The 18,584-nt window shown below is 45.3% G+C and overlaps 1 protein-coding gene across 2 annotated transcripts in view; it reads left to right on the top strand.

Annotated features, from left to right (window-relative positions):
* PSTPIP2 (proline-serine-threonine phosphatase interacting protein 2) overlaps positions 1-18,584 on the top strand; it is a 172,721-nt gene that overhangs the window by 84,239 nt on the left and 69,898 nt on the right. For both annotated transcript variants that reach the window (XM_040336265.1, XM_040336257.1), the window contains exons 3-4: positions 3,029-3,106; positions 4,125-4,159. In XM_040336265.1, coding sequence (XP_040192199.1) covers positions 3,029-3,106; positions 4,125-4,159 — 113 coding nt within the window. The remainder of the gene's footprint in view (positions 1-3,028; positions 3,107-4,124; positions 4,160-18,584) is intronic.

Here is an 18,584-nt window from a genome sequence, read left to right as displayed (position 1 = left end):
TCGCCAGGTCGCCATGGCGACTAGAAATAGCGTCTTGGCGACTTGGCTTGGAAGGTGGGCAGGCGCCATCTGGTGGTGAGCCGTTGGTATTACAAGTTATTATAACCAGATGTGTGAGCTGGCGCCATCTGGTGGTGGCTGTTGGTATTACAAGTTAAACAGCAATTCTAATGTCATTTTTCCCTATTTTTCACTATTTTCACTGCCATCTTCTTCCCTCTAATTAGAACCCCCAAACATTATATATATTTTTTATCCTAACACCCTAGGGAATAAAATGGCGATCATTGCAATACTTTCTGTCACGCCGTATTTTCACAGCGATCTTACAAGCGCACTTTTTTGGGAAAAAATTACACTTTTTTAAATAAAATAAAAAAGACAACAGTAAAGTTATCCCCATTTTTTTAATATTATGAAAGATAATGTTACGCCGAGTAAATTCATACCCAACATGTCACGCTTCAAAATTGCGTCCGCTTGTGGAATGCCGACAAACTTTTACCCTTTAAAATCTCCATAGGCGACATTTAAAAAAATCTACAGGTTGCATGTTTTGAGTTATAGAGGAGGTCTAGGGCTAGAATTATTGCTCTCGCTCTACCAATCACGGCGATACCTCACATGTGTGGTTTGAACACCGTTTACATATGCGGGCGCTGCTCACGTATGTGTTCGCTTCCGCGCGCAAGCTCGTTGAGACGGGGTGGGTTTTCTGGCTCCTAACTTTTTTAGCTGGCTCCTAGATTCCAAACAAATTTGTCAAACCCTGCCATAATGCATGATCATAGGAAGTAAATAATTATTTCCTATGACTGTCACCTCCATCTAGTGGCCATAACGCAGTAATTTCCTGATTCACTGATCATTATAGGAAGTGAATTATTTACGATGATCGTCAGCTCCATCTAGTGGCCGTAATGCATGATCATAGGAGGTAAATAATTATTTCCTAAGATTATCAGCTCCATCTAGTGGCCATAATGCAGTTTCCTGATTCACTGATGATTATAGGAAGAAAATGATTTCCTATGACTGTCAGCTCCATCTAGTGGCTATTTTACTGCAATTTTCTGATTTACCGATCATTATAGGAAGTGAATTATTTAAGATGATCGTCGGCTCCATCTAGTGGCCAGAATGCATGATCTTCGAAAGTAAATAATTTTTTCCTATGATTGTCAGCTCCATCTAATGGCCAAAATGCAGTAATTTCCTGATTCACTAATCATTATAGGAAGTGGATTATTTAAGATGATCGTCAGCTCCATCTAGTGGCCATAATGCATGATCATAGGAGGTAAATTATAATTTCCTAAGATTATCAGCTCCATCTAGTGGCCATAATGCAGTTTCCTGATTCACTGATGATTATAGGAAGAAAATGATTTCCTATGATTGTCAGCTCCATCTAGTGGCTATTTTACTGCAATCTTTTGATTTACTGATCATTATAGGAAGTGAATTATTTATGATGATCGTCAGCTCCATCTAGTGGCCGTAATGCATGATCACAGGAAGTAAATAATTATTTCCTATGATCGTCAGCTCCATCCAGTGGCCATAACTCAGTGATTTCCTGATTCATCAATGATTATAGAAGGTAAGTAATTATTTCATATGATCATCAGCTCCATCTAGTGGCCATAATGCAGTTGTTTCCCGATTCACATTGAAAATTACGAAATTTAAAACATTTCTTTTTTTTTTTACATACTGCTGTACAGTGTCATCATATAACTGGCGTGGCAGTAACAAGGAACACTATCTGGTGACAGTATGCATAAAAATGTCACTTTAAAAAAAACCAAAAAACATTTTTTAACACACTGTGACAAGAGCAATACAGTGTTATCATAGTAAAACTGTAAGACTCTGGGGAAGTGATTGTTTTTTTTGTTTGTTTGTTTTTTACACATTATGATTGATTATGTCAGTGAATTTCATTGCTATAAGCAACCATTTTTACTAAATGAAACTCTGTAATTCAATGAGTATTGTTGTAATTAGCTGTGATTGGCCAAGTCTAATCACATGGTACAGATAGGCTGTGATTGGCCAAGTCTGTACCATGTGATCACTGTGACCGATCACAGCTAAGAACATGATTGTACACAATGGATGGCATGAAAGGAAGCCATCTATTGCTTACAATAGTCATGTGATCCACAGTGATTGGTCACAGCGATCACATGGAACCAGCAGCAGGCTGGTACAGGGATCTATCACCGGCTGTGTCCAGTGAACCCTGCGGGTGACAGATTGTGTCTGCAGCACAGCCAGGTTCCAGAAGGATGTGCTATAATGTCCACCCAGAATGGCAAAAGACCTGCATAGCCTATTGCAAAATGACTTAAAGGGGAGTTCCAGCCTTTTAGTGTTTATTAAAAGTCAGAAGCTACAAAAAGTGGAGCTGCTGACTTTTAATAAGCAAACACTTACCTGCTCCATGGTCCAGTGACGCGGCCGCCCGGAGCTCCTCTCCTCTCCCGTCTCTCCGGCCAGGCGCCTCCATTCATAGTGTGGGCACCTGGCCGTGACAGCTTTCGGCTTCATGGCCGGGCACTCACTGCGCAATGCCCGAGTCACGCTGCGCTCTATGAATGGACAGTCGATCTCCTGGGACATGTCACGTGTCCCTGAAGATCGCCTAAAGAGGCCACCTAAGGCGAGGAGAGAAGTCGCCGAGGCGGTCCCTGGGCGGAAGGGACCTTCTCTCTCGCTCCTTCTTTCCCTCTCGCTCCTTCTTTCTCTCTCTCTCCTTCTTTCCCTCTTTCTCTACTTTTCCGGGGACACCTGCACAACACAGAGCTGCGTCCCTTGAACTGGAGATTGAATGTGTTTTCCCCTTTTGGACCCAACACTGCTAAGACACAGTTTTCAGAACCAACAAAGAAGGGATCATGCCATGGTTTACACCAGGAAAAATGAAGGGGGCTAGTTTTTGCGTTTGTCACCCACGTCTTCCTTGTACTGTCTATGCAGCCAAAAAATGATGATGATGTCTGTCTTTGATTGTCTTCCATAGGGCGGCCATAGAGGAGCGCTATGGGAAAGACCTGCTTACTTTAACAAAGAAAAAACCCTGTGGACAAACAGAAATAAAGTAAGTGAACCATTTCCTGTCTGAATCCCAACGTGAATTAAGCTTGCCATAGATGACCTGAATTTTTTTTTTTTTTTTCGTTCAGCCAGTAAGCTATAAAAATGAAAAAAAAAATAAATGAACAGATTCCTCCATCCACACAAACAAAGTGGACAAATTGGATGGAGGAATCTCCCTGGTGGTTCGTTGTGTACTCACAGTGGGATATCTGACATCTAGACTAACCTAGAAGACCTAGGGCACTGGGCTGGAGGAACAGGGGTAATTTGCCCCCCTCCCATCCACCCCTGGCCAGTACTAATAAAGTATGCTGCGCTTGTGGCCCTGAGGGGAGATACTTCACCATACAAGAATTTATCAGAGCAGGACCCACAATCAGTGAAACGTGTTGGGCACTATAAAGCTACTCCATTCAGATCCATTATGATCACTAAGGATACAAGGGACGTCTTCCAGAACCAACTTTTCTTGAGAGGTCATTTGATTGAATGCTGATTGGAGGAATCTTCCCCCCTCCCCCTTGTTAAAATGGGCTTCCTGATTCTGACAAGAACCCCGCCCACAGACCCCCACAACCACAGCACAGGGTTGTGAAGAAGAGGCCCTTGTCCCCATCAATATTCTCCGATAAGGGTCCTGTATGGATCTTGGAGGGGACAACACGCCATTTAAAAAAATAAATAAATTGGTATGCGGCTCCCCTTAAAATCCATACCAGACCCAAAGGGCCTGGTATGGATTTGGGGGGGGGACCCCACGTTTTTTTCTGAATTTTCTATTGCCAGCATTATTTTGTTTACATTACAGCTCTCAGTGGGAAAGCCCGCTGACAGCTCATCGGTTGTTAAGGCCAGAGAGTATTGAAGCCAGAGAGTCAGGATGACCACCAGGAGGTAAATAGTATTTGCAGCAGGATGTCAGGAATGGCAGACAACATGTTTCTTTCATAAGAAGATTCTTTTGTTAGGTTACTATATCTTAATATACTAATGTAGCCTCTTCTGTTTCCCACCTTCAGCACTCTGAAAAGGGCCCTAGATATCTTCAAACAACGTAAGTACTTGGGGGATAACGAGTAACATTCATGTGTAACTGTAATTATTTTGGATGGAGTAGGGATAGATTAGATGCCCTTTTATGTTGTTATTGCTTTATTGCCAATAAAAAACACACAGTGATGACAAATCCAAAGTTTTTTGAGTTGTTACCAGTACAGGGGAAGTGAGGTCTTCCAATGGAGACACCCGTCCCAATGACAGAGTCCTAAGGTGGGAATCCCCTTTAGTTTATAGGGATTTTCTCTTGCTTTCTTTTGCATCTCCAGGATAAGAAGTGAAGGGGAATGTCCCCAACTGGACACAAACTGCAAAAAATAAAATAATAATAATTAATACCAGCAAACATATCACAGCTCTGTGAGATGAAACATAGCCTGGTAATGAAGGGATACATACACAGTGTATATAAATATATATATATATATATATATATATATATATATATATATATATATATATATGTAGCGCTGTCCCCATAGGGCTTGCTAAGTGTTGACTTCATAGGCCTCTATCTGGTTACTTGCAGCTGGTTGCTAATAGTTCCCACTTGGTTGCCAAAGGGTTTCCCACTTGGTTGCCGAAAGGTTTCCCACTTGGTTGCCGAAGGGTTTCCCACTTGGTTGCCGAAGGGCTACCCACTTGGTTGCCGAAGGGTTTCCCACTTGGTTGCCGAAGGGTTTCCCACTCGGTTGCTGGAGGGTTTCCCACTCGGTTGCCGGAGGGTTTCCCACTTGGTTGCCGAAGGGTTTCCCACTTGGTTGCCGAAGGGTTTCCCACTTGGTTGCCGAAGGGTTTCCCACTTGGTTGCTGCAACCGATAAACGCTTATTGCGATTTTTTTTCTTCCAAAAATAGGTAGAAGAATACGTATCGGCCTAAACTGAGGAAAAAAAATATATTTTTTATAGATTTTTTGAGGGATATTTATTATAGCAAAAAGTAAAAAATATTTAATTTTTTTTCAAAATTGTCGCTCTAAAACTGCCCAGGTCCTTTAGCTGCCTAAAGGTCCGGGTCTTAAGTGGTTAAAGTGGATGTATAAGATTTCCTATCATCTGTGCCCAGTCTTGCCACACAGAGTTAATGCAACTCTGAGAAAGCCCCTTTTATTGTTCAGTGAAATAAAACGAACTTATAGAGAAAATTCTTAGTCCGTTCCGCCCCCTTGCTGTGAGTGACAGGTTATTTACATATCTCATGCACCATCCTGGAGACAGGGATTATTTTTCAATTCCCACCCCCACTCCTTTTCTGAAGTCATGTGGTTACTTTTCTGGATTTTGACTGGATGTTAGTGATCATAGCAGAATTTAGTGTAAGGGGAGTGTAGAGGAGGGCGGGGAGTCTACTGACATCACAACTCCACCCACGAGCTCCAGACAACAGACCCACCCACAGAATCTGCAGCTTTTCAGTTCTTATAACAGACAGAGGGGAGACATTTGACAGGTAAGGATACATGCAGGAGGCATCTATATCCTTATAGATCAGCACTATGGCAGTAGATTAGAAAGGAGGAGAGTGGCTTTACATCCACTTTAATGTAATCACTCAGAGGCAGGAGCGAGAAGGGTGGAGACTTCAGGATGGATGGTGAGCTCACTCACCTACTGCAGGCAAGTAATTACTTACTGCAGGCAAGGTGAATATTTTTGAAAGTTTCCATGTCTTTTGACTGTGTGTTATATACGACAAGGTGAAGGAACACACTCCTAATTTATGTTTTTTTTTTTTTTTTTGCAAAAGTACAATTTTTTTGGGCAATTCTTTACATTTTTTGTCACATAGTTCACCTTTCACCAAAATATCTTCATGTAAAAACTCTGTACAAAGAGCCCATACAGGGGAGCTGTCCTTGTATGCCTCTGCATTGGCTGCATTCCTTTCTATCCAAATGGAATTTGCAACACAAATAACATGTTACGCATCAAACCTGAAAAGATAACCTCCTAAAGCAAACATCCATTATATTGCAGCTCGACATTCGTTAGATCTGATGGCTATATTCGTGATCTTTTTTAGGCTTTCTTTCTTCTATTTTCATCTATTTTCATTTCAGTCAGTAAGTCTGTTGTTTTTAAAAAGCTCAAGCTCGACCAGCAGAATGTGTCACTTTACATGGATGAGACAAACAACTTAACACTGGCAGGAGTGCTTCACAGGTTTGTTAACCACTTGCCAACCGCCGCATGTACATATACGTCCACAGAATGGCACGTACAGGCAGATGGGCGTACCTGTACGTCCTTGCCTTTCCGCTCGTCGGGGGTCCGATCGGGACCCCCCCTGGTACATGCGGCGGTCAGATACCCGTGGGGAGCGATCCGGGACGACGGCGCGGCTATTCGTTTCTAGCCGCCCCCTCGCAATCGCTCCCCGGAGCTGAAGAACGGGTAGAGCCGTATGTAAACACGGCTTCCCCGTGCTTCACTGTGGCGGCTGCATCGATCGAGTGATCCCTTTTATAGGGAGACTCGATCGATGACGTCAGACCTACAGCCACACCCCCCTACAGTTGTAAACACACACTAGAGAACCCTAACTCCTACAGCGCCCCCTGTGGTTAACTCCCAAACTGCAACTGTAATTTTCACAATAAACAATGCAATTTAAATGCATTTTTTGCTGTGAAAATGACAATGGTCCCAAAAATGTGTCAAAATTGTCCGAAGTGTCCGCCATAATGTCGCAGTCACGAAAAAAATCGCTGATCGACGCCATTAGTAGTAAAAAAAAAATAATAAAAATGCAATAAATCTCTCCCCTATTTTGTAAATGCTATAAATTTTGCACAAACCAACCGATAAACGCTTATTTTTTTTTTTTTTTTACCAAAAATATGTAGAAGAATACGTATCGGCCTAAACTGAGGAAAAAAAATGTTCTTTTACATATTTTTGGGGGATATTTATTATAGCAAAAAGTAAAAAATATTGAATTTTTTTCAAAACTGTCGCTCTATTTTTGTTTATAGCGCAAAAAATAAAAACCGCAGAGGTGATTAAATACCACCAAAAGAAAGCTCTATTTGTGGGGAAAAAAGGACGCCAATTTTGTTTGGGAGCCACGTCGCACGACCGCGCAATTGTCAGTTAAAGCGACGCAGTGCCGAATCGCAAAACCTGGCCTGGGCATTTAGCAACAAAATGGTCCGGGGCTTAAGTGGTTAACAGGTTTGTTAAAGGGGTTGTATAGAGCCATGACAGGTCCTCTTTATACTCCTTTATACATGTATAGAGCCATGACGTGTCCCCTTTAGCTATCATGATATAAAATAATGAATGTGGGGGCCTTTTGGTGGGCGTGATTTATTTGGGGGGGGGGCAGAATTTTATTCTTGGTCCCAGGCAGCACAATGTCTTGGGCCGGCACTGCCTCCCACACTGCCAAAAGTACCAATACCTGGTTTAATGATCATGTGCTTGATTGGCCAGCAAACTCGCCTGACCTAAATTCCATAGAGAATTTGTGGAGTATTATCAAGAGGAAGATGAGAGACACCAGACCCAAATATGCAGAGGAGCTGAAGGCCAATATCAAAGCAACCTGGGCTTCCATAACACCTCAGCAGGGCCATAGGCTGGTCACCTCCATGCCACGCTGCATTATTACAGTAATTCATGCAAAAGGAGCCCCGACCAAGTATTGAGTGCATACTATACTGTACATGGACATACTTTTCATTAAGCCAACATCTCTGAATTAAAAATTCTTTTTTTTTTTTATTGGTATTTATGTAATATTCAAATTTTCTGAGATACAGAATTTTGGGTTTTCACGAGCTGTAAGCCATGATCATCAAAATTAAAAGAAAGATGCTTGAAATATATCACTCTGTGTGTAACGCATCTATATAAACTATGGGCCAGATTCTCAAAGAATCGGCGTTGGCGTAGTGTAAGCCATTTACACCACGCCACCGCAACTTACTGGAGCAAGTGCCGTATTCTCCAAGCACTTGCTCCGTAATTTGCGGCGGCGTAGTGTAAATGGCCCGGCGTATGGCCGCGTAATTCAAAGGGGGCGGCTTGTATTCAAATTAAGTGCGCCCTCGCGCCGATCGAACTGCGCATGCGCTGGGCGGAAAAAGAGCCCAGTGCGCATGCTCCAGCTCACGACGGAAAACGTCAATGACGCCGACGTGAGCGTCATTGACGTAAAGTCGTATTCGCGGACGACTTAGTAAAACGACGGAAAAAGACGACGCTGACCCGACGCCATACTTAACATGGCATACGGCGGACTGGCGTAAGGTTACCCCTCATATAGCAGGGGTAACCTTACGCTTACGGAAACGACGACTACGCAACGCAAATTATTTCGGGAATCGGCGTATCAGGCTCATTTGCATAGTCAAATGAGAACTGAACGTAAACGCCACCTAGCGGCCAGCGTCGAATTACATGTAAGATCCGACAGTGTAAGTGACTTACACCTGTCGGATCTTGGCCGTATCTATGCGAAAATGATTCTAGGAATCACTCGCATAGATACCGGGGGCCAAAAACAGAGATACAACGGTGTTTCCTGAGATACTCCGTCGTAACTCTTTTGAGAATCTGGCCCCAATATGAATTTCACTTTTTGAATTGAATAATTGAAATGAACTTTAAGACGATATTCTAATTTTATGAGATGCACCTGTATATATAATCTTAAAACATTGTGGACCATATTCTCAAATAATTTATGCAGGCGTATCAGCAGATACGCCGACGTAAGTCCGATCCTATGTTTAAGTGTATTCTCAAAATGAGATACACTTAAACATGCCTAAGATACGACGGCCTGCGCCGTTGTATCTTAGGCTGCAATATTTACGCTGACCGCTAGGTGGCGGTCAGCGTAGAATATGCAAATGACTAGTCACGCCGATTCTCTAACCTACGCTTGCCCGCCGTAGTGTTTTAACGTTGTTTCCGTAAGCGATACGCGGCGCAAAGATAAAGATGCCCCCTAGGTGGCGTACTCAATGTTAAGTATGGCCGTCGATCCCGCATCGAAATTTTAAATTTTAACGTCGTTTGCGTAAGTCGTCCGTGAATGGTGCTGGACGCCATTTACTTTACAGTCAAAACAAATTACGTCCGTGAGACGTCATTTAGCGCAATGCACGTCGGGTAATTTACCCGACGGAGCATGCGCATTACGATCGGAGCGGGAGCGCGCCTAATTTAAATGATCCACGCCCCCTACCAGGATCATTTGAATTAGGAGGGCTTGCGCGGGTGGACTTTACGCGCCTCCGCCGCAAGTTTACAGGTAAGTGGTTTGGGAATCAGGCACTTGCCACTTAAACTTGCGGCGGCGTAACGTAAAGGACATACGTTCCGCCGCCTCAGATCTATAAGAATATGCCACTGTATTCCTAGAGGGCATATTTAAATGTATGGGCATTTAACTGAGGATTATTGCAAGAACTCTAAAAATAGAGCTTTGTAAATGTTTTTGATACATGGTAGCAATGCATCTCATACAGACCTATGTAATGAAAAATCACCAAGATAACAATATAATATAAAACAGGAACTACGTTGGGAATATTCTTGATCTTTGTACTGTTTTTGTAACTGTATGGGTGCAAATAAGGTCTTATCTTTCAGTGAAGGTCATTTTGCAGAACTGTACATATTCTGAAAGTGAAAGAATATTCTAGATTGCTATATACAGTATGTGTATGTGAACAAAACAAAATATGCACTGGGAAAAACTACCAGGGGCTTTCTAGGCAAAATGTGACAACTCTGGTTTTGATCATGTGCTCTGTATTTATTTTTATGCCCTGCATAGGTGGTGCTTTGTCAGACCATTCATTTCAATGGGAGTGTTGGCAGCCCATTCATTTCTTTTTTTATAAATTCTTTATTTTACATTTTTTTTGTTATTCTTATACAAGGACATTTAAACATCGCCATTGAACAGTATAAATCTCTACAACAAGATACCCTTTCTTTACATTGGCCCAGATTCAAGAAGCACTTGCGCCCGCGCAACCATAGGTTGCGCGGCGCAAGTGCTTACTTGCTCCGGTGGAACGAGTGCTCCTGATTCAGGAACCTCGTTACACCGACTGCAGCCTAGGATATGACAGACATAAGCCTCCTTATGCCTTCATATCTCAGGCTGCATTCTTGCGTTGGCCGCTAGGGGGCGCGGCCATTGTGATCGGCGTATAGTATGCAAATTGCATACTACCACCGATTCACAAAAGTTGCGCGGGCCCTGCGCACGCAAGGTACGGAGTTTTCGTACGGCAACTTTAGCGCAAGGTTGCTCCTGCTAATAGCAGGGGCAACCAATGCTAAAGTATAGCTGCGCTTCCCGCTCGTGAAATTTAAATTTCACGTCAGTTACGTAAGTGATTCGTGAATGGCGCTGGACGCCATTCACGTTCACTTAGAAGCAAATGACGTCCTTGCGACGTCATTTGCCGCAATGCACGTCGGGAAAGTTTCCCGACGGAGCATGCGCTGTTCGCTCGGCGCGGGAGCGCGCCTAATTTAAATGATTCCCGCCCCCGGCGGGATCATTTACATTAGGCGCCCTTACGCAGGGCTAATTAGCATAGCGCCCGCGCAATTTACGGAGCTACTGCTCCGTGAATCGCGGGCAAATCGAAATATTTGCGTGGGCGCAGAGAAAAATCTTTGCTCTTTGCCCACGCAAATATTGCACCGATCTACCTGAATCTGGGCCAGTGACTTTTAATCATTTCTAACACATAATAAGAAAACCAAAAGAGGACTGACCTCTCCTCTTTACTGCCCACCTTTTAAAGGAGTTGTAAAGGATTTTTTTTTTTTGCCTAAAATTAATGTCTGCAAGGTAGACAGACAGAATAGTGTAATGATTCTGTTAAAAAACGAGTAAATACCTATTAAATTCCTTCATCTATATCACCTCCGGCGTTCTAGTTTCTGTTCTCTCATTCACTTCCTGGTTTGCATCGCTCGTTCAAACTACATTTCCCAGTATGAATTGCGGCACGCCTAGTAATTCACACCTCTTTGAAGAGAGCGTAGAGAGCGTCCTGCCACACAGATGTAGTTCCCAGGAGGGGGCGAGCACGTCACTGACCACCTCGGTAAAGCCTCCCATCACGGTGGTGAGTAACACTCAGACAAGCAGGTAGTGAACAGAACAGAGAAGAAATAGAGCAACTTCTGAGCAAAAACGAACAATGAGGAAGTGAAAAGATGAATGTCTGCAGGTAAAGGATGCCTATTATGAAAGACATTTTTTTTTCCTTTACAACCCCTTTAACTAGTCTGTTATATTAATATATCCTTGTTAAGATGCCAATAACCTGGGCCCTCCCCCGGTTATCCCCCCCCCCCTACCTACTTCTATGCTTTATAAGCCATAGAAAGAGAACGAAGAAAAGAAGAAAAGACTTTAGAACAGAAGAAGAAGAAAAAAATAAGATAAACTTCTCACCTCCCCCCATTCATTTCAAAGTGTGTGTTGGCAGCCCATTCATTTCAGTGGGTGCATTGGTAGCCCACTTTCTTTCAATGGGTGTGTTATCAGACCATTCATTCAGTGAGTGTGTTGGCAGCCCTTTCATTTCAATGAGTGCATCTGGAAGTATATTCATTTTAGTGGGTGTGTTGGAAGCCCATTCATTTCAATGGATGCACCGGCAGCCCACTTTTTTCAATGAGTGCATTGTCAGACCATTAAATGGGAGTGTTGGCAGTCCATTAATTTCATTGGGTGTGTTGGCAGTCCATTAATTTCAATGGGTGTGTTGGAAGTCCATTCATTTCATTGGGTGTGTTGGAAGTCCATTCATTGTAGTGGATGCGTTGGCAGCCCACTTTTTTTAATGGGTGCATTGTCAGACCATGCATTGTGTGTTGGCAGCCCATTCATTTCAATGGGTGTGTTGGTAGTGTAATCATTTCAATGGGTGTGTTGGCAGCCCACTCATTTCAGTGGGTATGTTGGCAACCCATTAATTTCAATGGGTGTTTTGGCAGCCCATTCATTTCAGTGGGTGCACTGGAAGCATGACCAAGAGGAAAGCATGTGGGTTTGTTTTTTTAAATATTATTATTATTATTAATAATAAATAATATTATTTAAGGTACTTATATTGCCCTGTCGCTCAAAGACGGAAGAGCCACAGCACCAACATAGCGTTGCAGTTCCTCATCCATAAAGTCAACCCGCGATTTGTACAACTCGGAATAAAAAGCAGCTAACTCTGTTATAATCAACTCTGGATCGTTCACCAGTCGCCCCTGAGTGCCACAGATCGCTCCTATGGCGGGGGACGACTGCTGCGACCTGGCAATTCTGGCCAAAAGGCGGCCAGTCTTCTCCCCCTCCTTATAGTAGGCTTGCTTGGTGAATAAACATTTTCGTTCTGCGGCAGAGGATCTCAGCCGGTCCAGGGAGTCCTGGCCCGACATCCATGCCTCCCTCGCGGACTCTGTGGGTTCTAGAATAAATGTAAGTTCCAATTGCCTCACCTGACCCTCCACCCGCTCCAAGAGAGCAGACGAGTTGTGTTTAATGGACGCAATCTCCTTAATAAATGTTCCCCTCAGACAGGCCTTGAAGGCATCCCAACCCAGTGCCCGATCCGCCCCACCCCAATTTTCTAGAAAATACTGATCTATCTGACGTTCAACACGATCATGGGAAGTAAACAGCTTCAGCCAAAAGGCATTTAATTTCCACAGGGCTCTAGGCAGGGAGGACACCAGGCGGGTAACCAGGTGAGCTACCAACGGAGAGTGGTCAGAGACACCCCTGGGGAAATATTCCACCCTGGGGACCATATGGAGAACCTGAGAGGACCCCACACACAGATCTATACGGCACAGGGACCCGTGTGTCTTAGAAAAACATGAGAATTGCTTAGTTGTTGGGTACCTAGCCCTCCAAACATCTATCCAGCCCACCTCCCCCAGTAATCTGCTCAGTACTGTCCCCCTGCCCCCCTGAGGCACCTGGGCAGTGCCTGTCCACCCTAGGATCCATGCAGGCATTGAAGTCCCCCATGACCATAATAGGCACATCGGGTTTATCAACTAGGTAGGACAGGAGCATCTGCAAAACCTCCCTCGAGAAAGGGGGGGTATATATACAAAAGCTATTACCATAGTCACTGTAAACACCTTGCAATATAGAAATACATATCTTCCGAGAGTGTCCACTGCTGCGTCGATTTCCTGGTAGGCCAAGGATTTATGCACCAGCACACTCACCCCCCGTGAGTATGAGGTATGAGTGGAATGGTACGCCTTGCCCACCCAGGAAAATCCCAGGCACCCGACCGTGTCTCCCGTGAGGTGAGTTTCTTGAAACCCCACAATGGCAGGGAGGAACTTTTTCAAACCAGAGCTTATCGTGGTGCGTTTCAGCGGATCACACCTTGCACATTCCAAGTCACTATCGGGGTGGTGGCCATGGCTGAATCAAACAGTAATCACTGACAAGGGCCCAAGGCCTTGGGGTCACCTCAAGCAGGCGTGGCCACCGACATGGCCGACGGGGGTCCAGAAGACAGAAGTGCATCAAGTAGTGTATCTTCGTGAGCAATGTAGAAAAAACTGCAAACAGTCCAGAACTAACTTTAGGTGTCCACATCGTAGTCCCATCCGGGGTGGAGGCAATTCGCCGCCATAGAATTCCAACGAGTGGACTCAGCAGGTAGTTTGTGCCAACAGGGCACCAAAAAACAAAATCCCCCGACTAGGGCCCATCATAGTCACCAGACATCTGGTAGATGCAAACCCCCCGCTGTAGCACAGATTACAGAGGGGGTATACTTCAACTTCCGAAGCTCTCATCAAATGCTAACAAAATATGAACAAATAAAATCCCGGCTTGCAGGAGATAAACGTATCTGAACTGGGGCGATCACGTCGGCCGTGCGGGAGCTAACGCAGGGCCTCAATCTCCCATGTCCGCCTCACGGCGCCTCCTCAGGTCCTGCTCGTTGTGATCAAGCCACTCAGCTGCCTCCGCGGCGGATACAGCACAGCATATGTTACTTGGATCCTCTGCAGGCGTTTCTTAATCTCAGCAAACTTGGCTCTCTTGCGCTGCACCTCAGCCGAGAAGTCAGGGTAGAACAATATTTTGGCTCCATTATAATGGACCGCTCCCCTTTCCCTGGCCAGTCGCAGGATTATTTCCCTGTCCCGGTAGTTTAAGAGCCTGGCCAGCATGGATCTGGGTGGACTGCCGGGTGGAAGGGGTCTGGGAGGCGTGCGATGTGCCCTCTCCACCGCAAACAGCACGGTGAATGCCTCCTTGCCAAAAATGTCCTGGAGCCATGTCTCTATGAAGGCTGTGGGATCCCTGCCCTCAACCTTCTCCGGGAGACCCACTATGCGGGCATTGTTCCTCCTCAGGCGGTTCTCGATGTCATCTGTCTTTACATTGGCCTGGGCAGATTGCTGTAACACAGATCTGGTGTCCCTGGTGAGGGGTGGCAGCAAATCCTCCACCTCACTGATGCGGCCCTCCACAGCCGTGGTCCTCTCCCTGATCTTCTGGAGGTCATGGCGCATGAGGGACACCGTCTCAGTAAGCTCCCCAAACTGCACTTTCAGGCTGTCCACCGAGGCAGTAACAGTTGTCGTGCACTTCTGCACAGCACGGAGAATTTCACTAAGCGTGGGCTGTGGGGCATCCTCCTGCATCTCCGAAAATATATCATGCAAAGTGCCCAAGGAGTTCTCCAGCGGCAGCGTGTCATCCATGGCTGAGTCGCCATTTTGCCCCTGGACTCTCTGCGCCCATGTCAGCGGCGGCGGGGCAGGGGAACTAGTGGGGCCTTGTAGCTTTTGGGTATAGTATAACATGTCCTTAGGGGGCTCTTTCCCCTGTTGTTGGTGCGCCTTGGATGCCTTACCGCAAGTCTCAGGCTGTTTGTCGGCCCCACGCGCTGACCACCTAGTCACCCTCTGCTACGGCCAGTGCAGTGTAACAATGCGTTCAAGCCGGTCGCCGGTATCGCTGGTTGCCGGGAACAGGATCGATGAAGGATTACTAGCGGGAGCTCCGTGCAGTGCGACCGCTCACATGCCCGTCCAGGCCACGCCCCCACTGATGCAGCATTAAGGCTAAAATATTCCGAGGAAGTTTACAACAGGTCTGCCTGAATGTCTTTATGTGACAAAAGTGAATAATTCATAACCCAAGAAGAAAATTGAGGCTTACATAATGAAGAGCGGCTAACAACTAGAACAGGGTTATGGTCCGACCAATGGACAGCTAGAATAGATGTGGAGCATACCCGGGGGAAGATGTTTGTCGCATAAACATGTGGTCAATTCGTGACTGAGAATGATGAGGGTGGGAGTAATAAGTGTAATCTTTATCCAATGGATGAAATTCCCTCCAAAGGTCCACCAAATCATGAGATTTCAAGGAGTGAGAAAATTGTTTTGCATCAGGCGATGCGGCTATTCTTTCTGAGGGATAGGGTAGGGTTCAAGGTCTCATTAGAGTCTCCTGCCAAGGGGAGAGTACCTTTTTTTGGTGAGATGTCAACAAGGCACAGGGCAGCCTTGTGCATGGGTGCATTTCCAGACCATTCATTCAGTTGGTGTGTTGGCAGCCCATTCATTTCAGTGGGTGCACTGGAAGCACATTAATTTCATTAGGTATGTTGGCAACCCATTCATTTCAGTGGGTGCACTGGAAGCACATTAATTTCAAAAAGTGCATTGTCAGCCCATTCATTTTAGTGGATGCGTTGGCAGCCCATTTTTTTCAATGGGTGCATTGTCAGACCTTTCATTCAATGGGTGCATTGGCAGCCCATTCATTTAAATGGATGCACTGGCAGCCCACTTTTTTCAATGGGTGCATTATCAGACCATTCATTCAATTGGTGTGTTGGCAGCCCATTCATTTCAGTGGGTGCACTGGCAGCACATTCATTTCAATGGATGTGCTGGCAGCCTATTCATTTCAATTGACTGTCTTAATGCAACACACCTTAACTTGGGATATGACCAGCTTTAATGCATCACAACAAATGTACACGTAGCCTTAAAGAGCCAGAATAGCTCAATGCATCATGTTGCACTCTCAATCTGTAATAGCAAAAGCTGCAAAAATAGGCCGAAGCACAATGGATGCCATTATACCATGCTCTTTCTAAACAGTGCAAATATACAACAAATACCTCATCTTTTTTAATATTTATATCATGCCAAGTTGCCAACATATTTGAAATGATGTTCCTTCTGGGCAGCGGCGGCCATCCATAGGAGGCGCCTGGGCACCGACACCCCCCCCCCCCCTCCTGTAGTCATAAAAAAAAAAATGGGCCCTTTAAGAATTTAAGAATGTAATTTTTACTAATATTGACCGCAGCGCCGCCCCCTCTGGCTCTCGCAAATAACATACATTCATGCATTGCATGAATGTATGTTATTGTTGCCAGCTGCCGCTGGTCTATTCAGGTGGCCGGATGTTGAGCGCCGGCTACCTGAATAACGGCAGCTGGTTGGCTGTGCGGAAGTGCCTATCAGAGCCAGCGGCTCTGATAGGCTTTCCGAGTACAGCCCTTGGCTCCCGGATGTCTTATCCCCGGAACGTACGGGGGGTGCGTTCCTTGGATAAGACTGACGGCCGTCTCAGCCAATCAGGTTCACCGATTCTGGTTATCGGTAACCTGATTGGCTGTTGAAGCGTCATCGAGGGCGGGAGAGGACACCGAGGGACGTGGAAGCAGAAAGGTAAGTTTTACAGGGCACAGGGGCGACAATGGGCACAGAGGCGACAAAGGGCACAGTGGCATGGCATCAATGGGTACAGTGGTGACAAAGGGCACAGTGGCATCAATTAAAGAGCACAGTGACATGCACAGTGGCAACAATGGGCATAGTGGTGACAAAGGGCACAGTGGTGACAATGGGCACAGTGGCAACTAATAAAGGGCACAGTGACATGCACAGTGGCAACATTGGGCACAGTGGTGACAAATAAAGGGCACAGTGGTGACAATTGGCACAGTGGTGACAATTGATGGCACAGTGGCTGTGTTTGATGGCATGGCACAGTGACTGCATTTGATGGCATGGCACAGTGACTGCATTTGATGGCATGGCACAGTGGTGCAAATTGATGGCATAGTGACTGCATTTGATGGCATGGCACAGTGGTGATAATTGTTGGCACAGTGGCTGCGTTTGATGGCATGGCACAGTGGTGACAATTGATGGCACAGTGGCTGCGTTTTATGGCATGGCACAGTGACTGCGTTTGATGGCATGGCACAGTGGTGCCAATTGATGGCATAGTGACTGCATTTGATGGCATGGCACAGTGGTGATAATTGATGGCACAGTGGCTGCGTTTGATGGCATGGCACAGTGGTCACAATTGATGGCACAGTGGCTGTGTTTGATGGCATGGCACAGTGGTGACAATTGATGGCACAGTGGCTGCGTTTGATGGCATGGCACAGTGGCTGCGTTTGATGGCATAGCACAGTGGTCACAATTGATGGCACAGTGGCTGCGTTTGATGGCATGGCACAGTGGTGACAATTGATGGCACAGTGGCTGCGTTTGATGGCATGGCACAGTGGTGACAATTGATGGCACAGTGGCTGCGTTTGATGGCATGGCACAGTGGTGACAATTGATGGCACAGTGGCTGCGTTTGATGGCATGGCACAGTGGCTGCGTTTGATGAAATGGCACAGTGGTCACAATTGATGGCACAGTGGCTGCATTTGATGGGTACAGTGAGGCTGCAATTTTTTTTTGTTTGCGCCCCCCCAAAAATGTTGAGCACCAGCCGCCACTGCTTCTGGCAGTCCTCAGTGCTACAAGGACCCAGTAACCTTCCCTTCAAAAATACATTCATCACGTTAGCAGGATCTAGTCTAGCATTGCTCTCAGTATCCCGCAGAGGAAGTGGTTCTTGTACAATAGCGCAACTTTTATATATAGAAATTTTGTAGAACTAGCAAACCCGGCGTTGTCCTTCGTCTTTTATAGTCAGAGAATGAAGTTGATAACCAGATTAGAGAAGCTGAGTGTTTGCACTGTTTATTGCGGGTTTCGTACTTCCATTAGGTGCAAAGAAAAGAGAAGTCCTTTGTGTTTCTTTATCTTTTGATATCGAGTATTTACTTAAATAGGTTTTCGTTTACACGCTCATGCCAAAAAGAAAAAATACTTCTACAATTCATATGCATTGAAAAGTTTTAAAGGACAAATTCACTTATAGTTTGCCCCACCCCCTCCAGTGGTAGTTGCCTACTGATATACTTACCTTCAACTCTGCTCTTAAAGGGGTTGTAAAGGTAATTTATTTTTTCCTAAATAGCTCCCTTTACCTTAGTGTAGTCCTCCTTCACTTACCTCATCCTTCCATTTTGCTTTTAAATGTCCTTATTTCTTCTGAGAAATCCTCACTTCCTGTTCTTCTGTCTGTAAC

The sequence above is a fragment of the Rana temporaria genome, chromosome 1, assembly GCF_905171775.1.
Source record: "Rana temporaria chromosome 1, aRanTem1.1, whole genome shotgun sequence".
Classification (NCBI taxonomy): domain Eukaryota; kingdom Metazoa; phylum Chordata; class Amphibia; order Anura; family Ranidae; genus Rana; species Rana temporaria.
Note: the sequence above shows the minus strand (reverse complement) of the source record. Positions and strands in the feature narration are given on the sequence as shown.